The sequence below is a fragment of the Mycetomoellerius zeteki genome, unplaced genomic scaffold (genome assembly GCF_001594055.1).
Source record: "Mycetomoellerius zeteki isolate Tzet28-1 unplaced genomic scaffold, Tzet1.0 scaffold145, whole genome shotgun sequence".
NCBI classification, from domain to species: domain Eukaryota; kingdom Metazoa; phylum Arthropoda; class Insecta; order Hymenoptera; family Formicidae; genus Mycetomoellerius; species Mycetomoellerius zeteki.
Window position 1 is genome coordinate 286,546 of NW_017256393.1, and position 18,589 is coordinate 305,134.

Here is an 18,589-nt window from a genome sequence, read left to right on the forward strand (position 1 = left end):
TCGACGAAATTCGGATGCAGTGTGAATCCAGCAATATTCGTCAATTTTGATCACATGATCCTTTTTGTTGCTGAAACGGCCGATTGGAGCGACTCGTGAAAATGTACCTTGATTTAACTTCAAGGCCTTCAAGTGTATACACTTTCACCACATGTGGTTTATCACGAGGATAGTGTAACTTTGCGTCTACGATTTTTAATATAGCCACGATATATTCCACAACTCGAGAAAATGTCCGTGCCCGAAAAAATATTGATGCGAAAAATTAAAAAACGGGAAAAGACGAAATTAAATGTGCTGAAACGCCGGGAAGAACAGAAAGGTAAGAGCATGCAAATTTCGAGGTTAGATCTCATGGAAAAAGATAGGCCGATATAATTATCTTTCTAAAACGTGTACGATCTTAATTATTCAGAAAATAGAATATACATATATATATAATTGTCAATTATTAAAGCCAATGGATTTTTATTTTTTGTTTTGATCCTCTGTTATTTATTTTAAATAAGGCTTGTTCCTTACACAGATGCAGATGAATCAGTGAAAGCAACTGAAACAGACCAGGACTACGTAGAAGACATTTCTCTAGAAAGTAATAACTTATTTTAATTTATTTTAACAACTGACATTTTTTATTATATAAATTATATTAATATTTTACAATCTGTTTTACTGACAAGGGAAGTTTCATAACTGATTTGATTCTCCATGAAATATATTGTTAAACATGAAAATCTAAGAGACGTATTTTTATATACATACCCTAACTCATGTTTATGGGATGAAATACCCCTTTGAAAAAAAACGGTATTTTTCTTTCAAGGCACATATCATGGAAGTATGAAAGATAGAAAAAAATTTTTTAAACAAAAGTACCATTTCAAGAGTATTTCGTTGTTTAACAATTGTTAAACAAAAAAATTAAATTTTTTTCCATCTTATACTTACGACAATATTCGCCTCAAAAGAAAAATACTGTTTTTTTCAAAGGGATGTTTCACTCCTTAAACATGATTTAGGGCATAAAAAAATATGTATGAAAATTTTAACATATTTCATGGAGAATCAAATCAGTTCCAGACAGTTGTAAAACTTCCCTTGTGATAAGCTAATGATAACTATGTCTTATTGATTATTATTCTTGTTTTTTATTTTATTATATAATTATTAATAAAAACTTTTTTAGAAAAAAGAAAGTTAGAAGCATCTGAAGAAAATGAAAAGTCTGATGTAATAGAGAAATCTTTGGTTACTGAAAATTGTATGTATTTCTAGTATAACTAATTGTCGAATGATATTTGTATGCTAATAATATTGGTATATATTTTGTTTAGTACCTGGCACAGCTGTAGGTTTTGAAGTGACAAATGATACAAGCTTCTCAGTATTAAATGAAAAAGTATGTGAGAATACATTAAAAGCAATAAAGGATATGGGTTTTACAAATATGACAGAAATACAAGCAAAAGCTATTCCTTCTCTTTTGGAAGGAAGAGATTTGGTTGGTGCTGCTAAAACTGGATCTGGCAAAACTTTAGCGTTTTTGATTCCTGCTATTACAAATTGAAGTTTATGCCTCGTAACGGTAATATAATCTCGATGGCTATAATTTGTACCAGAATGACATTTTGAAAAATTTTTTGTTTTATGAATAACCCTTATAGATTTAGTCCAATATAAAATGAAATATTTATTTAGTAATCATTTTTTATGACTATATATTATATATTGTAATATTACTTTCTTATCTTTGAATAATATAAAAATAAATTTAGAAATCAGTAATACAATAAAACTTTCATTTTAATGTTCTAATTATATAAAATTAATAAGAATGAGATATAATAAATAGATATTTGCAGGTACTGGATGTATTATTATGTCTCCCACAAGAGAATTAGCTATGCAAACTTTTGGAGTCTTGAAAGAATTGATGAAATATCATTATCACACATACGGTCTACTAATGGGCGGTGCTAGTAGGCAAACTGAAGCACAAAAACTTGAAAAGGGAATCAATATTATTGTGGCAACGCCAGGACGATTATTAGATCATTTGCAAAACACACCTGATTTCTTATACAAAAATCTCCAGTGTTTGATTATAGACGAGGCCGACCGTATTTTAGATATCGGTTACGAAGAGGAGTTGAAGCAAATCATTAACATTCTTCCCAGTTAGTAATATCCTACATATATATAATTTGACTTCAATATTGGAATCAAATTAGCCATATATATTTTTTCCTGTTACTGTATGAATTATTGTTGCAGAGCGCCGACAGACTATGCTTTTCAGTGCGACACAAACACAGAAAGTAGCGACGATAACAACGTTAGCTCTCAAAAAAGAACCTATATACGTGGGAGTCGACGACGACAAAGAAATGGCGACTGTGGAGGGTTTACAACAAGGATATGTAACGTGTCCGAGCGAGAAAAGATTTTTACTTCTATTCACTTTCTTAAAGAAGAACAAACAAAAGAAAATAATGGTTTTCTTTAGTTCCTGCATGTCCGTTAAATATCATCATGAACTCTTGAATTATATCGATTTGCCAGTAATGAGTATTCATGTAAGTTATAAGATCTTTTTCTGTACTGTTTTCTATATTGATAACAAGATTCTTTTCTAACTTAATATTCGCACCCTCATTGACAGGGTAAACAAAAACAAACGAAAAGAACTACAACCTTTTATCAATTTTGCAACGCTTCTACCGGGATTTTACTTTGCACTGATGTGGCCGCAAGAGGTCTAGATATACCGGATGTTGATTGGATCGTACAGTTTGATCCACCGGACGATCCCAAGGTAAGGATTGATACAATATTTTATCTTGCAGATTATCATTGATAGTAATTTCCAATGATAAACTTAGATATTAAAGTATTATTAGCAATTAAACGGATTTGTAATATGTAATTGTGTGATTTTTAGGAATATATCCATCGCGTAGGTCGAACTGCTCGTGGAGAAGGCAGCAGCGGTCACGCTTTGCTGATATTGCGACCAGAAGAACTTGGCTTTCTTCGTTATCTTAAGATAGCCCGTGTACCTGTGAACGAATATGAATTTTCTTGGAATAAAATCGCTGATATACAATTGCAAGTAAGCAATATATTATAATTTTTTTCTAGTTTGTTTTTTAAATTATTTTCTATGTAGACCTTAGTTTAAGACCTTTGGACAGAATTTAAAAAATTTGAAAATTGGTATTATATCTCATATGTTCTATTAGAGAAATTGAAACTACACCAATTCCACTAATTTAACAAATATATCTGCATGTTCTAGAGATGATATAAAATACTATCTTTTTTTTTTAGCTTGAAAAGTTGATTTCGAAGAATTATTTCTTACATCAGTCAGCAAAAGAGGCATTTAAGAATTATGTTAGAGCGTATGATTCTCATCATTTGAAACATGTTTTCGATATAGAGACCTTGGATTTGGCAAAAGTCGCCAAATCGTTCGGATTTGTTGTACCGCCAGCGGTAGACTTGAGTAAGTAATAGTTTTAACACTAAGCGCAAGTACTTTTTTTTGTAAGTTTAATGTCTTCAAGTTTTAATTTCTTATTAGAAACTGTTAATAATTCATAAAAACGAAACAATTTAGTTTTTTAAATATTTTTTGTTTTTAGTACCTATATTTGATCAAAATCAATTTGATATTTCTTTATTTTTTTATAAGCGTTAATTTATCAAAACTGTTTAAAAAACTAAATCGTGTGTAGAAATTTGTAAGCAGTATAAATATTATTAATGAAACAGTTTATATCGTGTTAAACATCATTTTTTTTAATTTAACTTTTTCATTGTACATTATAGAAGTAGGAATCAGTAAGGCTTCACGACCACGAAAAAGGCTCGGTGGAGGTGGTTATGGACATTTCAAAAATATAAATGATCCAAGTTCGGAAAAACAGGTGAAGCGCGCCAAGACCTTCCGCCAAGTAGGCAAACGTAGACAAGATAACCGGCAATTCAGCAGATAATGGTCATCCATGCATTTTTTACACTCACGAATGATGGATAGCGTTTAGTTATAACGCATAGTCAATAATTATTATTTTATAGGTATGATTGTACAATTTATATGTTTAACTGTTTAACATAATAAGTAAAACTATCTGTTTAAAGGTATAAACCTTATTATTATTATTATTATAGCTATATGTATTGGATTGTTACATAAGTTTGTTTGGTTAGCTTAAAATTGTATATACGATATTTTCGCTAAAAATGAACGAAATTTAAATTTAAAAAAAAAAAGGATTTTAAAGCTTGAAATTTCTACTCTCTTACTATATTTTTCGAGTTTATGTGAGTTTGGTAATTTTTACAGAAAAAACTACAAGCTGAAAAAAATGAAAAATTTTCTTCTCTTTGGGCCTGTCATGTGCCCAAAAAAATTGCAAACTTTATCGAATAATTGTCAATTTCTTTAGAAAATAGAATATATAAAATAGTTTTATTCTACCCTACAAAACTGAACGAACTTATGTAACAACCCAATAAATTGAGAACAACAAAATGTATTTTGCTTTGAAAATTTTGTTTGTAGAATACTGAAAAATTCAATTGCATTTTGATAAAGCGATTCTAGTATTGTAGTTATTGACATTACTAGCAAATCTTAGCAAATTTATTATGTATGTATGTTCCTTTAACTCCTGGATGAAACACAAGGCCTCTAGTGAGGTTCAATAACAAACGACGCTGATAATCGAAGAAAAAATTATGTATGTAGGATTGAATCTGGATCTACAATTGCACCGAGCGGCAAACTAATTGATACCTCCAGCGAATTTAATGTGTATAATATTCATCTAATGAAATACATAAAAAATACATGCTATTTACGTTGACAAGCAATTTTTCTTGGCACTCAGCTGTTATCTGATTTCGACGTATTTTTATACAAAATAAAGAATTATAAATAAAAAGCTAATATGTTTGAGGTTTTGATTTGCATCATCTCTTATCTAATCTGTGTTCTTTTGATAATTTGCTATTCTTGACAATCAATATTTCAACGATTTATACTTGCAATAGACTTAACTGATTTAAAATTCTATAAATTTTCTGTCTCAAAATAGCGATTATTTTTAATAGCCCTTTCCATTTAATCAAAAAACATTTTATTACTTTTGGAAGTTTGAATTTCGCGCTTCACAAAATATCGACGGTTTGCCAACATCCGAATAATCGTGGTGGAATTAAGACATATAACCAAAATTTTGCAGTTGGTAATTCCAGTTGATTATCTATGGTTTAATTCAATGTACGATTTCGCGCCTTTCGGACGAGTACTGACTGCTGGTCATAGATTGCTGTTGTGATTTCAATAATTAAATAATCTATTAATGAATCGAAACAGACCCGCAAAGGGATTCATATCCCCTTTGGTCGTTCAACAACAAACGAAGACCGAAGAATGTAGTGAAAACGAGATATTTGCGTGTCAGGAAGAAGCGCCGAGTGATTTAGTGAAAAAGTCTGTCCGAAACAATTCTCAAGTGTTGCTTTTGTTCGAAAATGTAACTCAAAAAGATGAAATCAGGTGCGACAATGTCGATGTGGAGAATAATTCACCGAGGAAACGCAATACTAATTCCCCGATATGCGAAAAGAAAATGTCAATCATTGATTCGCCACAAACGGCAGCAAAAATGTAAGTGCGTACTCTGTGAATAAACGTTAGAATAGATCTATCTCGATTTTACTTGTAAACAAATATCGATATTTCGTACAGTGTTTTTAACGTGATGTACAGCAAGATAACTTCGAAAAAACACAAAACATGGGATGATGATGGTTTACTAGAAGTAACTGGGAAAAATGCAATTCTTAAGGTGATTTAGGACATCCTCTATAAATCTTTAATCATTAGATAAATAATTGCATTAATAAATCATTAAATGATTATAAGAATTGTTTATTAAATGCTTTTTATATATATTATAGGATTTGGATGGTAATATTATAGGAAGAAATACAATTAGTCCAAATAATGTGGCAGAAGGCTCTAAATTAATTATAGGAAGCAAACAAGTAGAGGTAAGAGTTGTATTAATTTTCATTTATGCGATATTTATAGAAAAACTGACAAGATTAATTTTAGATTATAGATAAAGTATCAACAGAACAATCCATATTACATAAAAGTCCTGAAGTAGAGGAACCATTGCAAAAAAAACTTAAAACATCTATATGTGCATTTCAGTCACCAAAGAAAAATGAAAATGCTACAGCTTGTGAGGAAAAAGAATCAACTGAAAATTCACCCGAGGCAAAAACAAAAACGTAATTATTTTAAAAATAAATTTTAAACAATTAATTTTTATCTCTTATGTTATTAATAAATATCAATATAGTAGGTTCAATGTGATGATCGGTAAAGTAACTTCAAAGAAACATAAAACGTGGGACAGCGACGGTTTACTAGAAATTGTTGGGAAAAACGCTATTCTTAAGGTAATTACTGCATCGACTAAAAGTCTTTTATAATTTGAAGATTATTATATAAAGTTTCTGATATACAATAGGATTTGGATGATAATGTCATTGGAAGAACTACAATTAATCCAAGTAATGCAGTAGAAGGATCCAGATTAATTATAGGGAACAAACAAGTAGAGGTAAAGTTTGTATTAATCTTTATTTAGGCATTATTGTTGGCAGAAAAATTGACAAAGTTGATTTTAGATTATAGAGCAACTGTCACAAGAACTATCTGTACCAGATAAGAGTCTTGAGAAAGTAGTAGAGAAACTATCAAAGAATAAGTTTAAAGTGTCTTCCGCACATACATTTATGCCTTTGTTTTCATCCACAAAAGGTATAAATTTATAACATCCATTATTAATTACATTATAATCATTGATTTAAATTAAATCTAAATATATTACAAAGGATTAGCATTAAATAGTGAACCTTTAGTGATGCCTTATTTGAATTCTACTGAATCGATGAACCAAAAAGAACAGGAAATCTTGGTTGATTCCTGTTTAGTAGCAAAGCTTAGAGAGCACCAACGCCATGGAATTGTATTTCTTTATGAATGTTTAATGGGATTAAAGATACCAAATTATTTTGGTGCAATCTTGGCTGATGAAATGGGTCTTGGTAAAACTTTACAATGTATCGCATTAATTTGGACAATGTTGAAGAAGGGTCCATATGGCAAACCGATTATGAAACGCGTATTAATAGTAACACCTAGTAGCTTGTGCAACAATTGGGAAAAGGAATTTATAAAATGGTTGGGCCGCCACAGGATACTTCCATATGTTATAGGTGGAAAAAATAAGCCTAAAGATTTTATGAAATATCCGAGAAATTCAGTCATGATTATTAGTTACGAAATGTTCATTAAATGTCATATAGAAATTAATGAGATCGCCTTCGATTTGATTGTGTGTGATGAAGGCCACAGATTAAAAAATAGCAATGTAAAAGCAGCAAAAGTAATAATCTATTTGATTTATAATCATTTATTAATTAATAATATTATAATTTATTATTAATACCAATGTAAATATTTGTTATTTTATGTATCTTGCAGATGTTAAACGAGATAAATTGTAAAAAACGAATTGTTTTAACCGGTACGCCTATACAGAATGATTTGAAAGAATTTTATGCACTGATCGATTTTATTAATCCTGGCATTCTTGGCACACCTAGTGAATATAAGAGTTATTATGAGGAACCTATTGTCGCAGCGCAGTGTTCTGCTGCTGATGATGATGTTCTCAGTCTAGGAAATGAAAGATCGGCAGAATTATACAAACGCACCAAATCTTTCATTTTAAGACGTACGCAAATAACGATAAACAAGTATCTACCGCATAAATATGAAATAGTCTTATTCTGCTCTTTATCCAAGAAACAAAAAGATTTATATTTTCTTGTTACTGATGCTTGGTTCAACAAAATTTGTCTAGAAGATAAAAGTAATATACATTTATCTATCATTACTGCTCTTAAAAAAATTTGCAACCATCCAAATCTGTTCCTAAACGAAAAAGAGAAAGCGTTATATGACATTTTGTCAAAATCATCATATATATCGCAAATAAAACGAGATGAAAATTTTACCGAATATTGTGGGAAAGTCACAATTGTACAGACATTAATGAGAAATTTGAAAAAAACTGACGAGAAGTTGGTGTTAGTCTCCTATTACACACAGACTCTTGATCTTCTTGAGACTATATGCAACATGGAAAGATTAAAATTCTTAAGATTAGATGGTGCTACTCCAAGCTCTATACGATTAAAAATTACCGAGCAATTTAATATGCAAACTGATAATAGCAGTAAGTTCTGTAAAAATTAAGAGACATAATTGTGTCTTGTACTTATAGTATATTTTATGAATTAAAACTGATATACTACAGAAAAATAATTCTTACAGAAGTTCTATTGCTAAGTGCAAAGGCGGGTGGAGTTGGTTTGAATTTGTCTGGAGCATCTAGACTTGTGTTATTTGATTCTGATTGGAATCCTGCGTCTGATATGCAAGCAATGGCAAGGATCTGGAGAGATGGACAGAAGAAGAATGTTTACATTTATAGGTGTGTACAAGTTTAATATCATTACATGATAATGTATTATTTAATGGAAGTATATATAATTTTGTATAAACAAATTTGTAGATTATTAACCACAGGTACGATAGAAGAAAAAATATATCAAAGACAAATTAGCAAAGCCAATCTGAGTGAGACTGTAGTGGACCTGAATTACCTTGGATCTCTAAAATTATCTACTGCAGAGCTAAAGGTATTTTTTATTATAAAGATTTTGATAATTACGAAAAAGTATTACAAAAATCATTACTTAAAATATTTTTAGGATTTATTTACGTTGACAAGTGATACAATTTCATTAACACATGATTTAATGAATTGTTCTTGTTCTGGTAAGAATGAACATATACTTTCCGAAGAATTAAAAGAAAAAAATAATGAAACACGAGACTGTCAATTTATATTGTGTGAGAAACCATCTCAACAAAATTTAACTATAAATCAGCTTCGAGATTGGCAGCATTACAAACAGCCATTTCCATCTGACATTATGCAGGTAATAAAACTGTTTAGTTTGACGCGATTAAAAATTAAGATTCAATGATTTAATGTACGTAAACATATTTATTTTACAGGATATTATGTTAACAAAAGTAAGTGATAATATAACATTCATATTTAAAAATTCTACAATGTAAAAAATAATTTAATTAAATGACAAAAAATTAGTTGTTATATAAAACTATATATTGTATTTTATACATAATGTACATTGTGAATATTTGAAATATTAAATTTAGTTTTTGCTGTTTATTAAAAAAATATAAAATATTTTAATTATTTTAAAGCTTATTTTTTCGTGACAAGAAATTCAACATCCTTTGGATTAGCTCAGGAGAATCAATTATGTTTTTCAACTCTTTTATTTCTTCCTCATTAACTTTTAATAAAATTTCTTTGTTCCATCTACTCACTAATCGCTTAGTCGCCAATATTGACTGAAATGAATTGATTAATTTTATTACTTTATAGTTTAGTAGCACATATATATCAAAAGGAATTAATTTCGCACAAAATCTTAAGCAAAAATAATACCTGTGAAGAAAGGGTCGATATTTTGTTCAAATAATTCCATACTTCCTCAAGAGAGTCATGTCTGTACACTTTGCTAACTAAGCCACGTTGTTTGGCTTCTTGAGCATTCATCTTGTATCCTAAATACAACATATCTCCAGCCTAAATAAATATTTTTACAATGTAATATCAAAATCTTAAATTACAAAAAGCAAAATTTTAGATGCAAATCTTAAAAATAACTTGCATATATTTTATAATGAAACGTACTTTGGAATGTCCTAGTAATCTTGGGAATGTATACGAAGAACACCCTTCAGCAATAAGACCTAAAGAACTGAATGGTGTTTGAAAATATGCCTGTAATTTATATAATACATTCAAATATAGAGTTATAATGACTAAAACATTTTCATATTGAATTATTGAATTGGTACCTTATCTGAAGCGTAAACTATATCAAAAATTCCTAATATTGTAGCTGCTATTCCTATTGCTGGTCCATTCACAATAGCTATTAAAAGCTTTGGATACATAATTATAGTATCAATTAATTCCCTGTAAAATACATTTGTCGATTTAATTTCTATATTTAGAGAAGCATAATGTTTCTTACAATACTTACTTAACTGTTTCAAAGGTAAGATCCAAAGGAGATTCCATTGAAGCACTTATGTCATTGCCACTACTAAAAAAATCTCCATTTGCTGTCAGTACAAATATCAATACTTCGTTGTTTTTAGCAGATTCATTTAAAAGCATTTTTAATTCCTTATACATCTATAAAAAATGAATAGGAAATTCATATGCGATTATTTTTATTTTAATCCTTTCAAGACTGGAATTTTCTTAAGTAACTTATGGAAGATTTTTGCTTTTTAGGTTTTCGGGTTCGCTAAATTCGATTCTGATCTTAGAATTCAAATTTCAAATATATAATCTGATCATTGTGAAACTTGATATTTTTGAATGTTGTTTGAAAATATCGAATTTTAAAAGAAAAAATGAATTATTAGAAATAAATTATCATATTATTCTTTAGCTCAAATTTCATAAAAATTGAACGAGCATTTTATAAAATAAAAGGAGGTGATCCCAAATAGTCGTCGGTTCACAAAAGGTTAACGCTATCGAATATCCTTTATGTACATACTTGAAATGAAAATGCGTTCTTTTTGGCAGGTTTATTAAGCACCACTTTTTGAATTCCATTTTCCAAAGTACTCAGGATAAATGAATTTACATGCGTCATACTGAAAATTTTTTTTAACGAAATTCAAAATTCGCAGGATTAGTCGAATGTATAACCTTGTTTTTACTTGGCAGTCTTGGTTACCTGCTTCTCCACTTAGGGCCAGTTTCACCAACACCAGTTAACTTAATCGGCCGTTGACTGACCAATCGCGTTTGCTGTTTAGTAGAATTGACCAATTGCGGTTGACAGTTAATCATCGATTAAGTTTAATCGGCGAAACTGGGTGTTTTATATATATATATATATATAGTGATATAATAGGAAAAAATATTACAAAAGTTAAAAAGCCGTCTGATATACTATACAGTAATATAATTATTAAGATATATTATAAAGTACAAATTGTCGATAGCTTTTCAAAAAATTATCTACTGCAGAGCTTATAAAGAAATAAAAAGATAAACTTATTTCTTTATTGGTTTTGATCCTTATTTCGGAGTTAACTTGGCCAATAAGCGTTCAAAAGTTGTTCACTGTTCACTTTCGTTTTAGAGATGATATTAATGCAATATTCTGAACCGAGTTTCAAAGATAAACTGAAAAACAAAGAGCATTGAATAGAACAAAAAGTTTATGTATATTGCGAGCAAAGTCCAATCCCTCCTCTCTGTTGATAAACAGCCTGCTCATGCTAATTAAGTAGTCATACTACTGATGTCAATCATTTTGGATTATTTGTGCAGGTGGAGTTAAAAAATTCTGATTCCATGGATTCCACTATATTTCGCCCATAGGACGGTATTTATAGCCGTCTTATATTTAAAACCGTCTTAAGTACAGTCTTAAGATGTCACGAACCAATCAGAGAACCGAAAATTAGCTTCTTAAATTCTTAGGACATACTTAAGACGATCTTGAAATAAGAATGGACTATTGCTCGTATTTATAGTCAGATCTTGTACTTAAGGCTTCCTTAAATTTATCTTTAGATGCTCAGTAGCCAATGAAATAATTCGTGGAGCATCTAAAGATAAATTTAAGGAAGCCTTAGATATAAAGCCCGACTATGAATACGAGCCTTAGTCTTCGGAGAATGCGCTATTGTGTCGCTCTATTTTTAGCATTCATTACGAGTGTTCCGAGTTACGCATGAAACGCATGATGTATCGTTGTATCCTTAACTTTATTAATTGATAAACAACAAGGACAAATGATACTTCATGCGTAACTCAGAACGCATTCTATGAGTACGGTCAACGCGATGTTATAAATGTTCTAAAGCGTTTTTTGACTGGTCAATTTGTAAAATTCTTTCTTATAATTAATCAATTAAACGCTTCAAAGCATTTATATATTTATAGTAAGACGCTGACCGTAGCCTATATGTTTTAAACAATGATAAAATTACACAACACTGATAGCACGAATATTTTACTTTTGTACGTACACACATCGTGTTTAGATATTAGTATGAGCATTATAATTATGTAATAAAAAAATTCTCTGCATGTTTACATTTTATTTATACAGCTGGCACAAGTTATTACATAACTTATGAATTAATGTTCTACCCGTTGCTAGCTATAAAGTGTAAGTTGGTAAAGAAAATTCATGAAAAATACTTGGAGCTTATTGTTCTTTTTTTACTGATTATTTGTCTACTGAATAACGTGTTAATACTCAATAAAATTAGCCGAGTGTCATAGAGTTTTATATACATTATAGTATAATTTTACATTGTATTTTAATACCGTATCTATATACTATTTTGTGACATAATATCACAGGATTTCCCAAACTTGAAGTACATATATAAGGATTGATCTCTATTTTTCGAAGATTTTTTTCGCATTTCGAAACAATAACGAAAATATTGAAGAAGTATATTGCTTTGTATGAATTCTACTGAAGCTAGAAATGTTTGTAAATTATATACGATTACATTATTCCTTAAATAATCCGCATAAGATTTCGCATAAAAATATTAGAAACACGTCATAAAAGAGTTTAGGAAACCCTGATCTATATTGATAATAGATGATGGATTGATGGGTTTCGATAATACAATGCGTAATCACAGATTACATGGCCGTGTCACTGTCTTCTAGACAATACTCGCTACAAAAGTAATTTTATTAGCAGCAACATTTTATGTTACGTCGCGAGCATAAATCGCGTGAAATAGAAATTTGAATGTAAAAGGCTCGCAGTTTTTCAAATGCGCGAATTATTTAAGTGCTTCGTGGACGTGTTCCGTTTGTATCCAAATAAATATTATCCGAAATGCAATTTAGGCGCGAAAAGGTTGGAAGTTGTTGACAGAAGAGCTGACGTAAGAAGCTCTTTATCTAGCATAACTTAGCATTATCTTAAATCTAACATAAGTTTATTTATAAATTTACTATTGTCGCAGATATAAACCGCAAAAATGAATAAATATGAGTCACCTTCGTGCTACCTCTAAAAAATAATGTATTACCATACTTAGTGGCTTTATAAATTAATACAATGTAGCTTTTTGTGATACATACATATTTATATACATATCTGTAAATATATATGTATATTTAATGTGTATATATATCTATATATAGATATAATATATACACACATACATATTATAAATATAAAAAAAGCAAGGAATGCCAATTTATAGATACTAAAAGGATTAAGGACTGTGCATGGATTAATTCAGTAGTATTGCTATATGAATGCTTTGGTACATTAAAATATCAAGAAGTGTTTGAATATACAGTTAAAGTACAAATTAAAGGTTGTAAATAAATATATTCCTCTATAGGAAAGTATACTTTTTCTATGTAGAATTGAATCTCAATATCTTGGAAGATTTTCAATGATATTCTACTTGACGTTTTTTAAAGTTCATATAATTTACTAAAATTAAATAATCGCAAAATTGGAATTATTTCAATATAATGTACAGTTAGATACTTGAAGTAGCCGATAAAATATCAATATGTGTCAATTTGATCTATTACGGCTTCAGAACCTTTTCGATGAATTTCTTTATGTCGCGCATTTCCTGTGAAAATAATAAAAAGGAGACAGACGTTATAATTTCCCTAAATGTAAGAAAAGATTCGACGAATTTTTTCCTCAACTGAAGCTTCATTACCTCCTCAGAAGATGTATGCATCATTCCTCGGTACGTTTTAAATTCTGTCTGTGTCATAAATTGTTTTAGAAGAGATGCTGTCATTTGACCCCATCTATATGGCACAATTGGATCGCAATCGCCGTGACATTGCAGCAGTGGAGTGTTCCTATTACCTATTGCTTCCTGAAAATAAAAATCAGTGTTACAATTACAATTCTACAAGTATTACATATGATACATAAAAGTATTGTAATACAAAATGATACGTACTGCTGGAAATTTTTGATGTAAAGGAAGCCATGCGGATAAAGCTATAATGCCAGCTAAAGGCTCTGGGAATGTAAGGGCACTGTACATGGCTAGTGCTCCACCTTGACTGAATCCTCCTAGAACAATGTGTGTGGTAGGTATCCCAGCTGCAACTTCCTCCGCTATTAATGAGTGGACTGTTTCAGCGGCCTTACGTATACCTTCTTCATCTTCAGGGCCACTGGAGTCCAGAGTGCGTAGATCAAACCTAGATTCACAGGATGTATTAATAATCATATAAACTCTCAACTTGTATAATTCATTGTTTTCATGAGAACATATTATGTTCATTTTGAAGTTACCAGGAAGGCATTCTGAACCCTGCATTAAGCGTTACTGGCATTGTGGGCCTGAAATGAAAAAAGTCATGTATTAAAATACATGTACTAACTTACACAGGTTCTTATTTTAAACTCTTAACAGTGGCCTAGTTTACAGGGCTACATTCCAAAACATCCTTTCCAAGGAAAATTTTATTCAATATAATATAGTATATATTACATATACTTTATATTTCAAATAAAATTTTCTGGAGAAGACATTTTGGAATGTGACTAAGGCTGCGTTCTCCGTTTCACGCATGATATGCATAATGCATCATTTATTGTTTAACATTCGGTGAATAACAAGAATAAAAGATGCATCACGCGCATCATGCGTGAAACAGAACGTAGCCTTAGAATAGTGTTGATATTAGGTCTGTTCGCGTTGCTTGCACTTTTGGCACTCGACATCTTCGCTTTCTCTCTTTTCAAAGCCAAATATATATCCATCTCATTTTAAGTGTAAAATTTGGGGATTTCATGCAACGCGAACAGACCTATTGTTGCATAGGTTTGAAAATTAAATGTGGTTAAAAAAATTACATAATACAATGACATCGACACTGTTGTTAAGAGTTATTGAAAAATAAGAGCCATAGTTCTAATCATAGAACATTTAAAGATATTGACATACGCAGTAGGACAAATAACTTTAACATGAGGGGATCGCACTGCACCCATGGAACTGGCCCAACCATGTCTGAAAACAACATATAGAACGTTAGCAAAATCTGTCATTTTGCAATGGTCCAAATTGTAACCATGTGTTGGAAACGTGAACTTACCCTGTATCACCCAAGCCATGGAAAAATATTAACTGAAACACAAATGCTCTTTAGTACGGCAGTATTGACTTTATTCAGAAATAATCTTTAAAAAAATTTCAGATTTAAAATCCGCGTTTCAAGACAAGTAGTGTCATATGTAACTTTACTGAAAGAGTGAAAGTAGTGGACTGGTGACAGAGTTGCGTTCTCGGAGAAGCTACATGAAGTTTTATATCCGTTGAAACGACAACTGCCGTGCCTTGCGGAAGATATGCAGTCGTAAAAAAGCAGACTATGAAATCGATTCGCGAGCAATGAAACGGAGCAGCAGTGCGTTTGTCGACGATCATGCCATAAAGAAAGAAAAAAAAGGGTGCAACGAGAGGACTTCAGTATCGCGTAAATGTAATTCATTTATGACCAATTAGGATCGCACTACCGTAAATGATATAACCAAAAACTGCCGCTACATCCTCGAAAGGATATTTTGATATCTACCGTTGCCGTATGCTTAGCTGTGGCTGAAATCACGACCGGGCTCGTCATGTTCTGTCGCTTTTTTGGACGGCCTGGAACAAGTTCGAGCAATTGTGTAACAGTTTCGTAAAAAGGATATAGAATACAGCGCGAGGGAGAGAGAGAGAGAGAGAGAGAGATGTGCTACTCTTTACTTTATATCGACTATATCGAGTTCTTTACAGTGAAAGAGTGGGGATTTGAGGAGAAAGGAGAGAAGGGCAACAGTGTCAAATGCGCATTCGCGTAAATATTCAATTCAATTCAACAACTGACATAATTTCTATTTATGTGATTAAATTTGAATTCATCGATCCCGATGATCATTTATAATTCGGTTTATAAATTATGATAAATTTGATTGCACGCGAATTGAAATTGAATTTTAACCTTTCGTGTAAATAATGCATTTTTACTTCCTCCGTTTAGTTCAAGTTTTTTTTCCCGTTCTAGGCTTTCAAAAAATATGGAAAAATTCAGAGTTACTTTTTAACATTTCTTTTACATTATCAAATATGTTTTTTAACAAGATATTTTAGGAAGAAACCGGACTCCATCCTCTTTTATTACGAAGAAATTCGAGAGTGAAATTTCGCTTGCGCCAAAAAAACAGTAAGAAAACATAGATTTTTCAGATAGAAAGTGAATTGATGCGTAAAAACGATTTTCGATTCTTCTAAGATGAATTAGAAAGAAATCGCTTGACACAAACCTGTGAACAGTAAATTACCCATAGCTATTTTAATAACGTCGTGATATTCATCGATTTCTGATTGATTTCGCAGTAAATGCTAATCCTTCGGAAGATCAAGAGCGATTAATTGGAATGGCGCACTAACATTTGATGTTTGTTTGGAAAGAAAAAAGGCAATTAATTTAGGTGTATTCTTTGTATGCGAAATTGTCTGTGCATGTCAGTCAGTTTGAAATGTGGTATGAAAATGGTTTTCACTCGGAATACTGAAAATATCGATTCAAATCAAGTTCGCGATCTATTATGAAAGCGATATATTATGAAAGCCAATTCAGACGGATTTGTATAAAGCTCTGTTGCTGAATTCACCCTGCATCCGATTTTCGTCGTACGACACTCTGCAACCAATCAGAAAACAGGATTCCGATAAATTTTGCTTCGTATCATCGGAATCCTATTTTCTGATTGGTTGCAAAGCGTCGTACGATGAAAATCGGATGCAGGGTGAATCCAGCATGTGTCCACGGTGCTCGAACTCGGTCCGAATTCTCGGACCGAGAAATATGTAGCCAATCAACTTGCCGTTTTTCCGTAAAAACTACATGTTGATTGGGTACACATTCCTGGATTCAAGAATTCGAACAGAGTTCTAGAACTCGGACAGCGTTCACTCAATTGCTGAGTCTGCAAAATACAGTCATTTAGTGCATCATCTAGAGAGTAGAGATCTAAGGCCGGAATCAGATTACGCATTGAATATTGAGATTGAAGATTGAAAGATTGAAATTTGACTAATCAAAACAATAGGAGCTAAAATTCCTTTGTCCTCGCTGGTTAAATTTTAATCTTCAATCTTCAATCTCAATCTTCAATGCGTAGACTGATTCCGACCTAATAAAAGTCTGGACTTTGGACACAAAACAATTACTTTTCATTGGTCCGCCATATTTTATTTTAACAACTCCTGAAAGAGAGAAAGATAGAAAAAGATAGAACGAAAAGAGAAAGAAATAGTGAATGTATGTTTTTCGATCCCTTTCGCGTCATTTTTGTTAAAACTATAAGAGATCTTATTCAAAATATGGTTCATGTTCAGACTCTTATATTAGAGGGAGGTATAGGTGCATCTTATAGCGCAAGCGCTCACTGAGTTGCAATTAAAGATGATTGGTTCTTATCTTATTTAGATTCAACCAATCACCTTCGATTGCTATTTACAATTAATACTTAGCTACTCAGTGAGCGATTATACTACTGATAGACACATTCAATGGAATGATTGTAAATCTGCAATATAATCACTACTAAATAACTGCAATTGCGTTAAATCGCTTTAGCATATCCTGCTAAAAAAAATCACGTCATATAGTTGCACTTTGAAATCATGTAATTAAAACATGTAAATCACGTAATGTAAATCACGGATTGTTCCAAATCAGTACATGATTTTAAAATTCCGTATTTTGAAAAGTCACATGATGATATGTTCTTTTTTCTTCTATTCCTATCATTCAATTCTTTAAAATATTCGATAACTATAACATCACTATAACATCATGATGGATGAAATTATTTGTAATATCATGTGATTTTTCAAATTTACATTACATTTTAAATTTACATTTTAAAAAATCACGTACTGATTTGGAACAATCCGTTATGTAATTTATATATTTTAATTACATGATTCCATCATGTAACGTTATGACATGATTTTTTTTCAGCAGGGTATACATGAACAGCTAACCGGATTCTCATGTGCACAGTAGGTAAGTGCAGTATTACAATCGTTCACAGTCGTTCACCGAGCTCACTCAGTGAGCTCTTGCACCTGTTTGGTCTATATTTTTAGATCTAACGGAATATGCCTATCAAATGCAAGAGATCACTGAGCGCTTCGGAATCAGACTACGCATTGAAGATTGAAATTGAAGATTGAAAAATTCAAATTTGACCAATCGAAACGAAAGGGGCTAAAATTTCTTTGTCCTTATTGGTCAAATTTCAATCTTCAATCTTCAACCTCAATCTTCAATGCGTAGTCTGATTC

At 31.1% G+C, this 18,589-nt stretch overlaps 4 protein-coding genes across 5 annotated transcripts; 2 read left to right on the forward strand and 2 right to left on the reverse strand.

Annotated features, from left to right (window-relative positions):
- The first annotated feature begins 137 nt into the window (after positions 1-137).
- LOC108732022 (probable ATP-dependent RNA helicase pitchoune) lies at positions 138-4,024 on the forward strand. The gene is given in 11 exon segments (XM_018462618.1): positions 138-322; positions 527-592; positions 1,187-1,261; positions 1,335-1,556; positions 1,559-1,585; positions 1,863-2,177; positions 2,275-2,576; positions 2,663-2,815; positions 2,942-3,112; positions 3,331-3,508; positions 3,835-4,024. Coding segments are annotated over 11 exon segments (1,767 nt in total). The 5' UTR covers positions 138-231; the 3' UTR covers positions 4,002-4,024.
- A 1,292-nt stretch (positions 4,025-5,316) lies between these two features.
- LOC108732027 (DNA repair and recombination protein RAD54B) lies at positions 5,317-9,256 on the forward strand. Its single transcript, XM_018462625.1, has 13 exons — positions 5,317-5,680; positions 5,762-5,861; positions 5,974-6,066; positions 6,131-6,312; positions 6,384-6,483; positions 6,555-6,647; positions 6,715-6,847; positions 6,922-7,475; positions 7,574-8,330; positions 8,429-8,588; positions 8,670-8,796; positions 8,869-9,099; positions 9,179-9,256. Exons 1-13 carry the CDS (start codon positions 5,373-5,375, stop codon positions 9,239-9,241), a joined length of 2,901 nt encoding a protein of 966 aa, XP_018318127.1. The 5' UTR covers positions 5,317-5,372; the 3' UTR covers positions 9,242-9,256.
- Positions 9,257-9,337: 81 nt separating this feature from the next.
- Positions 9,338-11,081, reverse strand: LOC108732024 (enoyl-CoA delta isomerase 2, mitochondrial). The gene is made up of 7 exons (XM_018462621.1): positions 10,954-11,081; positions 10,771-10,870; positions 10,243-10,397; positions 10,055-10,175; positions 9,888-9,977; positions 9,639-9,779; positions 9,338-9,541 (listed from the first exon to the last, which is right to left on the reverse strand). Exons 1-7 carry the CDS (start codon positions 11,067-11,069, stop codon positions 9,386-9,388), a joined length of 879 nt encoding a protein of 292 aa, XP_018318123.1. The 5' UTR covers positions 11,070-11,081; the 3' UTR covers positions 9,338-9,385.
- Positions 11,082-13,490: 2,409 nt separating this feature from the next.
- Positions 13,491-16,765, reverse strand: Apt1 (Acyl-protein thioesterase 1). Of its 2 annotated transcripts, none has more exons than XM_018462622.1 (8): positions 16,558-16,765; positions 15,828-15,898; positions 15,348-15,379; positions 15,197-15,262; positions 14,542-14,589; positions 14,201-14,447; positions 13,949-14,113; positions 13,491-13,855 (listed from the first exon to the last, which is right to left on the reverse strand). In XM_018462622.1, the coding sequence occupies exons 1-8, from the start codon at positions 16,577-16,579 to the stop codon at positions 13,808-13,810; spliced, it is 699 nt and encodes a 232-aa protein (XP_018318124.1). In that variant the 5' UTR covers positions 16,580-16,765; the 3' UTR covers positions 13,491-13,807. The 2 variants fall into 2 exon arrangements, with proteins under 2 accessions (XP_018318124.1, XP_018318125.1); XM_018462623.1 differs by having other exon boundaries at positions 13,774-13,855; positions 16,576-16,765.
- Positions 16,766-18,589: the final 1,824 nt, after the last annotated feature.

Bases quoted from the DNA above. Each gene is read 5' to 3' on its own strand.
- LOC108732024 (XM_018462621.1), bottom strand. From the start codon at position 11,069: ATGATTAACTGTCAACCGCAATTGGTCAATTCTACTAAACAGCAAACG. The intron at 10,398-10,770 runs GTATGTACATAA...CATTTTTTATAG, and splicing joins AGAACGCATTTTCATTTCAA to ATGTATAAGGAATTAAAAAT. The intron at 9,978-10,054 runs GTACCAATTCAA...TATAAATTACAG, and splicing joins TAGTTTACGCTTCAGATAAG to GCATATTTTCAAACACCATT.
- LOC108732027 (XM_018462625.1), top strand. From the start codon at position 5,373: ATGAATCGAAACAGACCCGCAAAGGGATTCATATCCCCTTTGGTCGTT. The intron at 5,862-5,973 runs GTGATTTAGGAC...TATATATTATAG, and splicing joins GGAAAAATGCAATTCTTAAG to GATTTGGATGGTAATATTAT. The intron at 6,067-6,130 runs GTAAGAGTTGTA...GATTAATTTTAG, and splicing joins TAGGAAGCAAACAAGTAGAG to ATTATAGATAAAGTATCAAC.
- Apt1 (XM_018462622.1), bottom strand. From the start codon at position 16,579: ATGGGTAATTTACTGTTCACAG. The intron at 15,263-15,347 runs GTAAGTTCACGT...TGTTGTTTTCAG, and splicing joins CATGGCTTGGGTGATACAGG to ACATGGTTGGGCCAGTTCCA. The intron at 14,448-14,541 runs GTAACTTCAAAA...CTGTGAATCTAG, and splicing joins GGGTTCAGAATGCCTTCCTG to GTTTGATCTACGCACTCTGG.